Source organism: Lonchura striata, chromosome 20, assembly GCF_046129695.1.
Source record: "Lonchura striata isolate bLonStr1 chromosome 20, bLonStr1.mat, whole genome shotgun sequence".
In the NCBI taxonomy this organism is placed as follows: Eukaryota; Metazoa; Chordata; class Aves; order Passeriformes; family Estrildidae; genus Lonchura; species Lonchura striata.
The window spans coordinates 7,710,440-7,725,842 of record NC_134622.1 but is presented as its reverse complement, the minus strand read 5'-3'; the positions used below and the strand labels follow the sequence as shown (position 1 = coordinate 7,725,842).

General features: G+C 40.2%; 1 protein-coding gene across 1 annotated transcript in view; it reads right to left on the bottom strand.

Annotated features, from left to right (window-relative positions):
- Positions 1 to 15,403, bottom strand: part of TAOK1 (TAO kinase 1) — a 69,306-nt gene that overhangs the window by 32,612 nt on the left and 21,291 nt on the right. The window contains exons 2-4 of the mRNA XM_021550961.3: positions 7,571 to 7,797; positions 3,487 to 3,558; positions 492 to 593 (exon numbers count right to left, since the gene is read on the bottom strand). Coding sequence (XP_021406636.1) covers positions 492 to 593; positions 3,487 to 3,558; positions 7,571 to 7,702 — 306 coding nt within the window. The 5' untranslated portion in view covers positions 7,703 to 7,797. The remainder of the gene's footprint in view (positions 1 to 491; positions 594 to 3,486; positions 3,559 to 7,570; positions 7,798 to 15,403) is intronic.

Here is a 15,403-nt window from a genome sequence, read left to right as displayed (position 1 = left end):
TATTGTATTACATATCGTATTTTATATGCACATACTTAAAAGGAATGTTAAACTGCACTTAACAAGCTTATCAGAGTATTAAAGGGCTATTTAGGGATTTACTTAAGATTCTGTCCCAGTCAGATTTCAAAAAGAGAAACTAAAACTTTGCCCTACAGATTTATTGAAGCTAATTCACAAAACAGTACTTACAATTTAAACTATTAGTTCAATAATATGATTTCTTTAGTATATTAGCGATGGGTGTACATTATTTCAAATACTCAATTTATCAAGCTAAATACACTAGAACAGCAACATTTAATCTAAGCAAAAAGGAAATTTTCCTTAAATCTTGGCTCCAGAAAGTACATTCAGTTTGTTGAGCACGTGTAAGGCCCTTGGCTATGCTCATCTCAGTCTGTACAACACCAGTGCTCAGGTGCCTACCAAAATCCAGCTGGAGTGATTTCAAAACACCTTTAACCAAGGCAAGAGAAGTAGATGCTTACCCATGCTGTATGCTCCCGCAGATAGCAGCCTTTGTATTCTATACTGTTAGGGTGTTTTATTCTTTGGAGGAACTTGACTTCCTTAATAATATCCTGCCATTTCTGTCGGGAATAAAATGAACAGAAAGACTTTTTAGAACTGTTACCTTTTTGTTGTTGTTGTTATTATGTCATTTAATTATTTTAAGAGGCAAAACTATCTCAAGGTTCAAGTCCAAATAAGTTTGTATCAATACTATGATATTCACTGCTTAACTCCTCAGCAGACCTACAAAATAAGTTGCTGATCAGTTAGGCTGTATGCAAGGATCTCTCATCAATATAATGCTTTGTATTTATATGTGTGCACAGGATATACTGGTAAACACAATATCTGAGCAAGTCCTCAAAAAAGAAGTGATCCTCTACTAAGGGATACCAATTCTGTTGTCAAATCAAACACACACCCTGATCTGAAAGAGATTTGGGTGATAAGTGTCCTTCAGCAAGATCAGCTGCCTCTCTCAACTCTTGTTATTATAAAGACCTGTCCCTACTAGTCACTATATTACACTGGCTGAGGCTCCCTTTATCAGCTGCCAACTATCTGACTACATTCTTGATAATGTTTCTCTATTACTAGTTTAATCTTTACAGGGGCCAATTTAAAATGAGTTATCTACTAGATAAAGGTAGGTTCTGCTGGAGAAAAAATATAAACAGATAAAACAAAGCCATGTTTATAGTAAGGGGAGCTCTGTTAGTGCAATTTTAAAGCACAGAAGAAGCCAAAATGTCAAGTTCCAGTGTGTGCCTAGACACTGACATTGCTGCACCAATGATACTGCACATCCACATCTCCTCAGGCAAGAAAGGCAAAAGTCTGACAGTGCAACAGCAAAACTAAAACCACAGAAAGTACCTTCAATACCAAATAGTAGTAGCTGAAACCATTTAAGTATGCAGCCATCCATGTAAGAGTGTTGACACTGCAAATGTTTTTGAGCAAGAGTATCAGTCCTGAAGCTAACCAGAGGGAGAGGAACCCAACACCAAAAGGCTCAAAAGCTGTTTTCCAGGTCCTGTTAATCTCTCAGCACACTCTTCCTCACGTGTTGGTATGTGGGTAGTATTCACAGAGGGACAGAGGGCCCATCTACCCTGAGACTTTGGAAAACATGTGCCAAACCTCAATAAAAATTTTAGGGTTAGAGAAACACAGAAACCAGAGAACACAGAAGCCCACAACCCAGGCAGCTGATTGACTACATTAAGCATTTCTCAACAGCAGAATTGCTATAGAATGACACAGTGCAGTTATAACATAAACTCTCTCACTGACACTGGAGTGACTTAGTTGCCTTTTACCTTCAGCCTCCAAGGCCTTGAGGTACTAAGCAATAAAAGCCAACCAAGAAAGCACCATGCTAAACTTCTACACTGGGAAGAGAGAAGTGATGTATTAGTCAAGAAGTATTCGTGATTTCCTGCACAAAAAAAAAAGCTCCTAGAACACATTAAGAGCACAGTACTACATTTTTCAAAGGTTTTAAACCTATTTTTAGTATAAAATATGACCTTATTTGAGTGAATTGTTCCCACCAATGATAAAATCTTATTATGAAACCAAAAGATATCAGAATGCCCTTATCAATTTTCTTTACATAGCCTCAATCATAACTTAGTGAACTTCTGAACAAAACAAATAAATAGGGATGTAAAATAGAAAGTGTTTTAATCCTGGTCTTATTACTTTCTTCAAAATAAAGAAACATATGCATTGAAGACAAACAAAAGCTATTTCTGAAGCATGCACAGTTTGTTTCATTCATGTGAATAGAGTATTTATAGCTCACAGTAATTAAAACAGTAGGACAAGTAGCAAGTACAAATTATTCTTTCATCAGTACACAGTTAAACAAGTCACCGCAGCGACAAAACAGAAACAGGCATAGCAAATTTAACTCTGAAGCTAGAATTCAGGACTGCTGGAGAGACACTGCCACCTCTACCTCCTACACAGACACACACACACACAGAGGAAGGAATAGTTCAGCTCCTTGGAGTGCAGATGATCAATACACAAAAGGCAGGCACAGAAAGCAATGAGCTGTTAGCTGAACACATCAGAGCAAGACTGCTGGTTATATTGGAATATAGAGAATGGAGGGAGGGAACCATAAATGCTTTGGACAACATGGTTATGAGAAATACTTCTGCTGAAAAATCATGCCATGATTTGATAGATGTTATTTACCAGAAATAATATCAAATTAGCTGCTTGTGTCATCTTGGGCTTTTCAAGAATCTGTATTAGCACTTAAATGTTTCAAGTATAACATCAGCTCTCCCTGCTAAGCATCCTAGGGAAAGGAGACACATCTGGGGTGGCCATGAAAACACTTAATGTCTAATCTCAGAGGCCCACTTCTACAGACCCTTCAGCAAAACTGTCCTAATCCCTGACCCTGGCAATTCTTCTGGAATTATGCTGCTGTTCAGATTTTCACACTCATTCATTCACCACTCTTTTGCCTTTGTTTCAGCTGCTCATGAGCATAGTCATTCCAGGGAGGGATATGTTCTGCTTCACTACTTGGTACAAGCAAGGCTCCCTAGGAAGCTCTCACCACTGCATCCATTCCTATCATTCATTCGTCCAGGAAGCATCATGGTTTTTTGGAAAGGTATTTAAAATGGAACATTTAAGGGCAGTAAGACACCAACATACACACTCATCATTTAAAATTTTCTTTTTTCTGGCTACACATTTCTGTGGTCCCAAAAAAAGCCCATTGTATCTGAAATAAGAGAGTTCTACCCCTCTTTTTTCACAAGCAGATTACACAGAATTACACTAAACAGTAAACTGATTTATTTCGTTTACACAGTGCTCTTATTCACCTTTAGAGTTACAGAAAATATTTCTCCTGTAGGAACTCAAGCTAACTAAAAACATCCCATAGAGAAATTATTTGCAATGATTAAGGTTTGATATACACCATGTTCTACATACCTCATTGGACTGCTTCCCACTATATGACATTTTCTTGATGGCCACCACTTCATTGGTGCGCACATCACGTGCCTGTAACAGGAAAACACAATCCATCAGTTGCTTCAGGCCCCAGCTTTCCATAAGATGTAAACCACACACATTCATAAAATAATCTCTATTCTTACTTAACTTTTGCAGAGCATTAAACTAAAATATCTTCCAAGTGATGTGTCTGCTGCAAGAATTAGAAATTTCTTTCCATAGTGAAAGATCACCCTCCTGTCTGGGAGACAAGGTGTGACATTTTTCCATGCTCAGCATCTACCAAGTCTCTGCAAGTCAAGCATTGTGACTTAAACTAACAAGCAGCTCTGATTCAAGCAGAAGGGATTTTCCCTAAATCAATTTGTCCCCCTGCCCAGGTCTAGTCCACATAAAACAGAAGCAAGGCTCAGCCACCCAGTTCCATTCAAACCATATGGAAAGATGTCCCATGATGCACTGGAGATAGCCACCAGTGTCTGGAGCAGATTTCTCCCCAGTACTCCCAAAAATTAGCTTTTGTGTCTTAAAGGAAGACAGATGATACAGAGAGACATGGCAGCAATCCAAGTGACACATCTTCAGATGAGACTTCTCAGTTTCATAGTATTGTTATTTACACTGCACCATAAATGTACATAGTTTTTCACACTTCAAAGGCAAACTTCCTGACTTCAGACAGCAACAATGCAAGGCAAGGATTAGAGGAGATGTTTTGTTTAATTCAGCAACAAAGCAAGGGCTCATTCTCCACAGCAGGAGAAGAGGCAGCACCTTGCAGGAAGGATGGCTCCAGATAAGACCCCAGATTTCCTCTGTTAAGAGATTTCAGCAGCACAGGAGGGTGGTGGAGGAAAAGACCTCTGAGTCTCTCTGATAATAATAATCAACTTGGACATGAAGCCAAATGATATAAATCAGAATAATGTGCACCACAGCATTCATAGATGACTGATGAAAATGTTGATTTTTAATATATTTGTACTATCAAGCACAGCCTACCAGAACATAGATTAATTAAGTACTAGGGCTCTGCCTTTTGTAAAAAGGTTTTTCAGTCATGTTTTAATTCTGCTGTTCATTAAAGGGATTCCCAGAATTCTCTGTCAGTCTTTATTTCAACTGGATATGATAAGCTTGAACCAATACTATTTTTACTTTTCTTTCTGTTCGAAGGGATCCTCTCACTGATAGTACTTGTAAAGTTGGGTAGGGGGGAGTGACTATTTTTGTTGTTTGAGACAAAAAAGTTAGAATAAAATTCTGACTGCATGATATTTACTGACTAGAGACAATCTCTGAAACATTCAACTGTGTGAAGAACTGCCAATAAAGCAAGGAAGCAAAATACTACAGTAAAGCAGAAGGAACCCAGCTCTAACAAAAGAGAGTGGGTTATTCTTCTGCTCCATCTGCAGTGTTCCAGTGTAGTATGTTTCCTGTGTCAAGCAAAAGCTATTATTACACTGCAGAACAGGGAGTAGGGTAAGGATAATACCAAAAATGATTCAGAGGTGCCAGACTTGCAGTTTCTAAGAAACTAAAACCATGAGGTGAACCAGCAAAATTCTTATCAATTATAAAAGAAAAAAAAAAAAAAGGATCTTTCTGCTATGAAGGATGCAACAGAAACAAAGAGACAGGAGTAAGATCAATATATATCACACCCATTGATGGGATCACTGCTAAAGGGAAGGAAGATGGGTACAACCAACAATGAAACACTAAATTCTATTTTAAATAAAGTAGGGGAGATTTCAGGATTATATGGATTTTCTACTGGGTAATTACCCCCACATCTATTTATCAACCCCATTTTTTGGTGCAGGCTGTATGCCATGAAAGCTGCCTGAAGAGAGGATGCTTTGCATTAGAAAACCCAAGCAAACACCACCTGACAGAGTTTTTGCTGTCCTATAGTTCTAGAGAGGGAGAACAGTTCTGGCTGACACCCCAGAAATATTAAAATCACAGAGTTTCATTTGTTTTTTTTTTAGTTTTCCTGTGATCTTGGATAATTGAAAAACAGTTCCTAGACAAAAAAAAAAAAGCCAGGAGGATGTGCAAGGCCAGCTCCCTTTAACCATCCAAATGAGCAAGGCTTGTTTTATGGCAGACATGTATGCACATATATCCTGCTTTCCTCCAAAAACTCCACACAAAGGATCAACATCTGGTGACCAGAGTAACTTCAGCATTGATACAGGCAAAGTATGCACAAAGAAAAAGTGGAGTATGCCACTGGCTTCAGTAATATCTTTTAAAGCAATTATTAACTATAATCCAGTATTATATTAATTAGAGAAAGTTTAATTGTTTTCAGTAGCAGAATCAAAACTTTGTTAAGAAAGTTAAGAAGTTTTAATTCTAGTTTTACAGGGGAGTATAGTACCCAAGAGATAGACTCCCCTATGTTTTAGTTCTTCAGGCTTATTTAATTCACATTAAATTTCCCTCTCCCTGTTGTCTCTCTGATCTTTTGGGCTTCTATTTGAAGGATGGGGCACATAAATACGCAACAGTTTCAGATTCATCATCTCAGAACCATTAGTAGTAAAAAAAGACACAACACAAAATTTACAGGTTTAAACTTCCCAACACAGAAACAGCAATAGAGTGTCTTTATCAGAAACCCTCTCTTGACAAAAATGAAGCCCCTACATGGGTTAGGGTTGTGTGATGCACTGCTTAGACTAGTCTTTATGCAAGTGCCAAATCAGAGGTACTTTCTGACAAAGAAGCACAATCCAAATGCCAGCAAGTAATTGCACTCTATAGTGAGTAAATACTGATCTATAATGAACTGGTGATTTAAAATGGTGGGGGAAAAGAGAAAGAATGGCTAGAAATTAATGGCCTCTGAGCTGGTAATGGGCCATCAGCCCCTACCACAAGGACAAAGTTCATGCAGGCTACAAATACCCCATGGCAGCTTCCTGCTGGTGTTTGGGAATGCTGCTTGCTTCCAGCTCACAGGCTATCTGCAGCTGCATTGTGGGTTTCCATATCTGTGTGGTCCATGTATGCCCCTGAAAGATAGTGTTCCCAAAAAACTTCCATAATGTTTCTTCAGCAATATTTCCACACAGCAGAAAGACAGATTTGTCAGTTCCCTCCCTTGATATTCACTCTTTAACCAAAGTGAATAAATGAGGTGAATTTGAGGCCACAGGTGAGTATTGTTTCGTTAGGAAACAGTTCCTCCCCCAGATCTGTTCCCAGACAGTGGTGGCTCATAGTTTTAGGCAGAGAACAAAATTAAGAAGCTTTTCCTAATTAGTTCATCTGTGCTGCATTAAATTTGTGCTGGAAGGTTCCCAACATGGTCTGCTGCAATTATTAACACTGAATAGGCATCTCATAAAATAGTGACACAAATGGCTTTCTGAAGGAAAACTGGCAGGTTTGGCCACACCTCCTATAATTATAAACGTGAAAAGGTTTTCTGAGGAAAGTGTTTTTTAATGAAGGCCCCACAATATTTGGTTAACACACAGCAAGCTGCACTGAGGTTGCCATGAGGATCCTGTTCATGTCAAGTAAGTATTATGCAGATGGATACTGGGATTCTTGCCTGCAGTAGGAATGGATGTGACAGGACAAATGACAACAAAAGCACCAACACTCAGGTGTCAAACATAAAGAATGGCTTTAAGGGAGCCTCAGGGTATGCACAAAGGGGAAGAGAACTCAATTTCTCTCAAGGAACAAGAGGTGATAAGGAGATGATCAGACCAAGAGAAGTGCACTGCCAGTCAGAATTGATGGAGCAGAAGTCCATGTTTTAATTTGCACATAAATCCCTGCTTGCAACATAATGATGCACCTAAAGGGCAAGGACCAAGTTTCTAGGGCTTTTTTTGTATGCAAACACCTTGTAGAGACTACAAGTTTGTGAAAGGACTGAGACCATACAGACACACAAGATGACATCTCTGCCCCAAACACCACACAAAAAAAGAGTCATAGTAGTTTATTTTCCTTATTATGCTCAAAAAAGCCTACACCCCCAGTTTAAAAAGAAACACAGCTAAAATTCACAAGTCACGGTGCTACTTACAAAATAAACTGCTCCGAAGCTTCCATGGCCAATCTCTCGGAGATCTGTGAAGAGCTTTTCTGGATCTTCTTTGAAGAAGAGCTCTGCAATTTCAGGGTCCTTCAGGCTGCCCGCTCGGCTGGTTGATGGCATCCTGCTGGGCAGTCAGCCGACCGACTATCTGGGTTTAAAGTGCTGCTTCAACCCTTGGCTCATCTGTATGAATGGAGCCTCTTCAGCATGGATTACTGCAAGAAAAAGATTGCAATCCTTCACTGATTATCCTCTGCTCAAAGAGCCTGAAACAAGGTTCAGCAAAGCAGCTTCCACCTCCTCCAGAGCAAGCAGCCCTGGTGCGTGAAGCAGCACACCCTGTGTGCTGGGATAATGTCACAGCCCCACTGTGACACCAGTCAAGCACTTCACCTAGGACAGAAACCAAAATCAAGACACAAAATGAGGCACATTCCATGCTCCAACATCTGCTCAATCACCTGCAGAGCAGTGTGACCTACAGCAAGAAGCAGTTCATCACCAGTGAGTGCACATTACCGTGACACCTTCCCTCTGAAGAGTTACACCCACTGTGTCCCAAAAAACTGCTTGGATTTCGTGATGTCTATCACAAAGAGCCTGTTCTTTGGAGATTTACTTGCAAGCATTTTCTTCAGAGAAACAGCATCCAGAACAGGAGACACCCGATGGATGCTCCTCCTTCTGCTCCACTTCAGCAGAGGCAAACATTTAAATTGTGATTGGCATATGAGACAATGGACAATAGGCCATTGGCAAACACTTTCTTCAGAGGAACTTGCAACTTCAGACACAACTGGGAATGTATGAAATTCTTTCTGTCTGCACCATGAGTTCAGTTTCATTTACTACAAGCTTTGTGTCTTGGAATTTATCCAAAGTAAAACTATACTGTTAAGTTGTACTAAAATCTTACTATATCATTGGAACAGGTGATGCCAAAAAACCACTACAAATAAAAAGCCCTTTTCTTTTCCTGTTAAAGGATTTCCTATCAAATCCCTGTAAATTATCACTAATAAAAACAATTCTGTCACTGGCAAACAGTTAATCACACATCTCGCTTCTTTCCAAAAAATCCTCTGGCTAAGACTTGCACTTTTTAAATTTCTATTTCGTATCTCAAATTTGTTTTTTAAAGAAGTCTGAGGTTTATTTCTATTATGAAGATGTGAAAGACAACAAACCTGAGTTTAAACAACACATCAGAAGGCCCTGTCCATTTCTCCTCCCCTTCTGGACACTGTAAACTCCACCTTTCTCCAAGCCTCTAGACCATCAATGAATCATTTGTTTTCCAGTCCCTGCAGAGCAATTCCTGCAAGGATGGAAAAAGACATATTCCTGCATGTTTGTGCTCAGTGGTTCTCTTCTCTGGAGAGCTGCAGCATGTGGAAGTGCCACAGCCTGCCTGCTCCTTGTTAGAGACCTCCCAGCATTGCTGCAGAGCCTGGCTATGTTTCACAGCCAAGATGTACCTGGCTGTAAACTCCTCAGGAGTCTCCAGTTTTTCTGAGGAAGACATGCATGGGAGAGAGAAAGCACAGAAGGGAAGCAAAATCCAGTATTTTCCTCCAAGCAGTCAGCATTCAAAAATATTTATAATGCAACCCAGAATGTGTTTCCATGATAGCCCGCTCTCAGGGGATAAGGAAAAGCTGACACTGAAATCCCAGTGGTGGACTAAGCAGAAGAACATATACACACAAACAGAAAATATGCAGCTGCTCACAACTCTGCCCCACTGCACTGCTGAGCACTCACACATTTCCTATCGATGCAGGATCACTGCAGGAGCCTTGGAACAACCAGCATCTGCACACAGCTGCCAGTGAGGCCGAGTGGGATGCACAGGAATGGGACTGAGACATCCCCACCTTCCCTTGCATAACACCATAACTAATACCGTGTGGGAAGGGAAATAATTAGCTCTAGCTGAGCCCATACCTGAAGCACACTACATTTATGAAAGCTGGAGGAAAAGTGGGGTTTTGGTTATTTTTCCTTCTTTTTCATATATCAACAATATTCCACTTGATTCCAGCTCTAGCAAGCACATAACACTGAAAGACAACTGTTTCACATTTACAGCCCCCAACAAAACAATAGACAAAAAGCATGTCAGAAAAGCAAGAGAAAGGAGCTGGGGGAAGGGAGCTGATAACCAGAGCACACTCAGTATTATTGAAGGAATGTTTCTTGGATCGACAGTAATGATGTCATGTTCCATCTTTTAAGAAGCATCAGATTCTTACAAAAAGGACATTGTTGTTCAAAAGCAACTGCTGCAATCCCAGAATGCCCTTTTCCCTACATCTGTTAGTCAGAGGGGCTAGGCTTGGATAAACCTGCTAATATGGCCAGAAGTCACATGTCGCCGTGAGCGGGCGTGCGTGTGAGAGCCAGCGCGAGGGGAAACCCTGCGCTCGCAGCTGAGATGGATTACAGCCTTCTCCCCCTCCCCACCGACCCCCCATGCCAAACCAGCCACCAGACTCCTTCTTGGCATCCTTTCTGAGCGTGCCTCTGAAATGTCATCAACAGGAACATTTCTTCCTGCAGCTGAAACTCCTACCAGGCCCACTGACAACACACACAGGCGTGGGACGGGACAGAGCAGAGCTCCTCACCTCCTGTGATACACCTTAAAATACACTTTTTTCCCCTTTATTCCTGAGAACATCAAGAAAAATTTCATTATCTTTATCCTTGGAAATAATTGCTGCTTTGAAATGCATGAGAAAAAAAAACGATTAAGTATTAAAATCTATTTAACAGAATAGTTGCAAACGTGTACATGACACTGCTTATCATTTGATCTCCTCATATGGAGCAGTAAAATGCATTAATGTAAATTCCATCCATAAGAAAGCTTTACATAGTCTCACTTAATGAAATGCTCCCATTTTTATGGATGCTACAATATTAAATTCCCTCTTCTTTTTACCCAGACAACAGGCACTGCCTGCCAAAGCCCAGCAGTGCCAGCAGCAGAGCTCTGCCTCCTGCCTTGCAGTAATGACACCTGAATTCTGTGGGGAAACGGAAAGCAGGAGAAGTGGCACACAAAGCAGCCATTGCATTATTTTAACTGTATTAAAAATACAGGCGAGACTTAGGATTAAAACAAAATAATCAACCCTACAACTGAACTGCACTGAAAATTAAATCTGAAAATTAAATCACAGACCAGCAGGCAGCTGGTTTTCTAAAGTATAGTCAAGCTGCACTTGGGTATTTTACATTCTTCCACCAGTGCAGTCAATTCACGACAGGTTTTTTGGATTGGTGCAGCTATACTGTTAAATACAATTGTTCCCAGTGGATGGGACTGATCACCTCACTTTAGATCAGATCAGGTGGCTGGATCCTGGCTCTGGCCAAGGGACAGGCACTGCAAACAGGACACGGCACCCTCTGACTTTGTGTGACTACCTACAGGCCACCTCGCAGGCTGCTAAAATTAGAAAAAAATAAACCCACATTTTTTCCTAGGTGTTACTCATATGAAGAGAGAATGTTGCCTGCATAAACACAATTACTAGGACTTCACTCTTAACCAATAAAGTGTTGTAGGAACATGAGAAAGATTCAAAGCAAACCAGGGAATGACCAAGACACAGGACTGACTCAGCTCTATTTCCACACAGTAGTCTGAACTCACTACACTTAGTGGCTACCATTACTGGTGTAAATGACACTGACTACAGGCCAAAATGTTTTATCAAATTACTTTCATCTGAACAACTATCAGTTAGCAGAAACCGCATGCACACATCCACAAAAGTCTATGAATCGATAAGATGTTACATCCCTGTAATCATGGTTATATTAAAAGGTACACACACACCCCTTGAACCTCTGACACAAGAAAAGCTGAAGATGAGGACGGGATAAGACCTGTTCTCTGCCATGTCATCTCAAGATCAAGTTAAGACCCACCCCTGTGACTAACATCCCCTGGGATGCTGCAGAGCAGAACAAGCAAAGTTCAAAATGGTCAGTTGCCATAATTAAAGTGTGTATTTCAGCCTTATGCTACAGAGACCTCAGAGAAATTAAAATCTGTCCACACTACACTAAACTCTCTGACAGCTGTCAGTGTCACAGATAACCATTTTCAGGTAATATACACCAATGTACTAAGAGTATGTGCTTGGCTTTCCCTGCAGAAGAGAAGGGAATCACACACTAAGATTATCACCTGTCCATACTATTGCTCCAGTTCCCATTCAGACCAACTCAGTGACTGACAGTTACTAAAAGGTACTTGGTTACATTAACCATGAGATACAATAAAGCATTTTTAGTTCCTTAAGACAGTTCAAAAGTTTGCAGAAACCAAATTACACCACACACTTGCTTGTAGATGATTAGCATTGAAGAGCAGCATGCTTTGTCCCTACAAATGACATTTCAAGGAACTAACACATGCAACAAGAATATGAGAACCAGAGCTAAACAAATACCATGCGAGCACAAAATGGAAACAACAAACAGATTTCTGCATCCATCATCCCGTGTCTCCCCATTTCACTGGGAACACGAGCCACACAAACTTCCACAATGGCTGTGGAGGCCAACAGGAAAGCTGTCCTCTATTACTGAACTATAAACAAAGTTATTTACAATTCCAGACATAAATCTTGTTTTATGTTATAGTCATCTGGTATCCCATACACTTAGCACAGTAACATCTATAAAAACTTCTCTTTGCTGTCAAAATAGCTACATTGTGTGTTTTTCCCTGACAGAATATATATGACACTTTAAAAACAAACAAACCAAGCAGGAGACCAGTTACAGCCCCTATGATCTTCACAGCTGACACTAACAGCAAAGACTAAAAAGTGAATATTCAACACAAAAAACTACTGGTTCTTTGTAGGTCTTCTTACTCAAAGTAATAAAACAAGCAACAAAAACACCCTTCACACCACTAAAAAAAAACAACTCCCCACCACAATATAACTTCATTTAGAAAATGATATTTAGATTTTCTTAAGAATCTGCATTGCTGGTAGTGCAAACAGTTGCTAAATCTTAGTGTAATTTTCTCTGGGATGATCTAATGCACAAGCATCAAGTAAGATGGGGAATGAGTGTCATCATGCAACTATCAAAAATGGGAAAAGGGATTTTCTCTTACTTGCATATGGGTCAGATCCAGGGAGTGTATGAAGCTGAGATTAAATTACCCTCTCAACACACTATTAAAAATTTCCTGAATGGCTTCCAGCTGACACTGAAAATTTCCACAAGTATCCTAAATATGATAAACTGAAACTATTGAAAAGAACTGACTTTCAAATTTTTTTCTTTTACTTGCAATTATGCCTGAAGTAAGAGCTAGATGGTAAGCATGCCTAAGGAATGATTAGATTTTAAGAATGCTTAAAATAAAGAATTTTTAAAGTTTCTCTGTAGTATTGAATACTTGACCTGAAAGCACAAATTCTTTTAGAAGCAGCAGACAAATCACTCTCCATTTCTATAAACTCTGAATAAAAGCTTGCAAGATAAAAAAGATGAAAGCACTCTAAGAAAAGTAAGAATTTAACCTGGAATCGGAAGTGGAAGGGCTGGACAGTTCATGGGAACACAGCAGAAAAGATGATGAAGGTCCAGCATGAGAAGACATGAACAACCATCAGGCAGTGCTGATATATGTGACTTCAGTAATTATGCCACTTACCCTTGCCTTAATTTTATGATCTGCACTTAAATCAGCCTTTAAAATTTTAGCCTGACAAATTATATGCATGGAGTTACCTTACCCAGAAAGATAAAGGGCAGGAATGACCCATTACAGGTCTTATCACTTTATTTACTTTCCCAAAAGCCAGGTGCCAGCCAGTTGTGGGGCCTTTCCACAAGGGCACAGACAGAGTTCTGCTGGCTTCTCTGAAATTCAGGGAATCTGCAGCCAGTGTGATACTGTCAGATTCAAGATTGTACCCATCATTCTGCATAGCTCAGCAAACACAGAGGGACTCAAGTTCATCAGGTTCTTCATGGTTCCTGGGAAAGCACATTCCTGATCACTGCACCACATTCCTCCTTCCAGTAAACTTGTCAAAACTATATACACTGGGTTTTATTGCTTTGCATTTCTGCAAACCTCTTTTAACCCAGGCTCTGCTCCACCCAGTCAGCCTTTTTTTTTCCTGTTCTGACAAAAGCAGAGTAATTCTCAAGGGCCTTAACATGCTCTGAACACATGGAAGAGGAGTTACTCTGCTCACAGCAGAAGGTGGTTGTTTCCTTGAATAGCTAAGAATCAGCTTCCTGTCCACCCTCAGTGACCCCAGGCAGATGGCATCAAGACAGTTGTGTTCCAGTGACTGTCACAATGGAAGGTCCATCAGCACCTCAAACCTCCCAGAACAGACAGGAATCGTAGTTCCTTGACTCATGCAAAACCCTGTATCACAGACTCCTTGTGCACTTGGCTAAACCTCTCCCACCAAGCTAACAACATGTTATTTTTTCTCCTCCCAGTTCTGCAATTTGGAATTCTTCCTAGAGTGGCAATTAAGGGAAAAAAAAAAAAAAAAGAAAAAAAAAAATCCCACAAACAAACAAACAGCACCAACCAAAAAAAACCAAAAAACCAGAAAACCCCAGTAATGAAACAAGAAAAGGCTGGAGATGCAGCAAGGGGCATTTAACTTCTCTCATGGCCTGCAAAGGGGACAAAGGGCACTGAGGAACATCCCCCATGGGATCCAGCTAACTTAACTTTTACCACTTAGTCGTGAGCTGCAGCTCAGACAAAAAAATGCTGACAAAGTAATGAACTTGCCTTTCTCTTAATGATTTTAAAATCATTCTTTTCAGTACACTTGTTCTCTATACTGGATCCACCAGGGCTGTCAGTCATTAAGGAAAAGAGAGGTGCAGATGAATGACATTCTACACGAAACTGTTAGAAAAATGTTAAATACTCAGAAAAATATCCAAAAGCTGTCACCAAACTGATCACCCTAAAATAATGCCAACTACAAGCAGAACAAAACCACCTGGAATGGGATGAGTAAACTGGATTGTGGAAGGTACCTGTGGAGCATGGGAAGCCCCACTGAGATTCTTTTCCCCATTGGTTTTCACTCCAAGCTCATGTACATGAGATTCTCCTTTCTGCCAGTCTCCAGGGGAAGGGAAAAGACAGAATCATTTCATCTCCAAGTGAGGAGACCATTCTGCTGCCAAAGCCTGAAGCAGGTGAGATCTTAGAGCCATGCTGGACACTTCCATACTTCCATCCTTGCAGCAGCATGGCACTTCACCATGCCTTACAGCAGCAAGGGCACTAAACCCTATGTGCATCTCTGTAACAAAGTTCTGCTTCCTGCACAGGAACAGAGATCCTTCTCCATAGGAGTTCAGCAAAGAACAGGCATGAAATGCTGTCCCCTTCATCTTTCACATTCCCTCACCTAGGTATTTCTAGAAGGAATAGATTAGAAGGATAAGATGAATCTGCACCTGGATATTACAGTGAATTCTTGCAATTTTTTGTCTGTGTGAGCATCTATGTTCAAACAGGCTTTTCTTCCCCACTCAGTTCTCCTTTCTTCACCTGACAAGGAACAAGCCTACCATTCCTAAAAGATTCCCTTTTCAATTTAGTTTTAAAAGATTTTTGAGGAATGGCTCTATCCTGAAAAACCTCTTTGCAGTTTTTTTTTTTCTTTTTCTCTCTGCTTTTCTACCTCTGTTTTTTTCTTTCATTATACTTTTTCACAGAATAGCCTCAGGAAGATACTTTTATGTTCGAGCACTGCTTGCATTTCTCTTATACGTGTACTTGTAGACTCT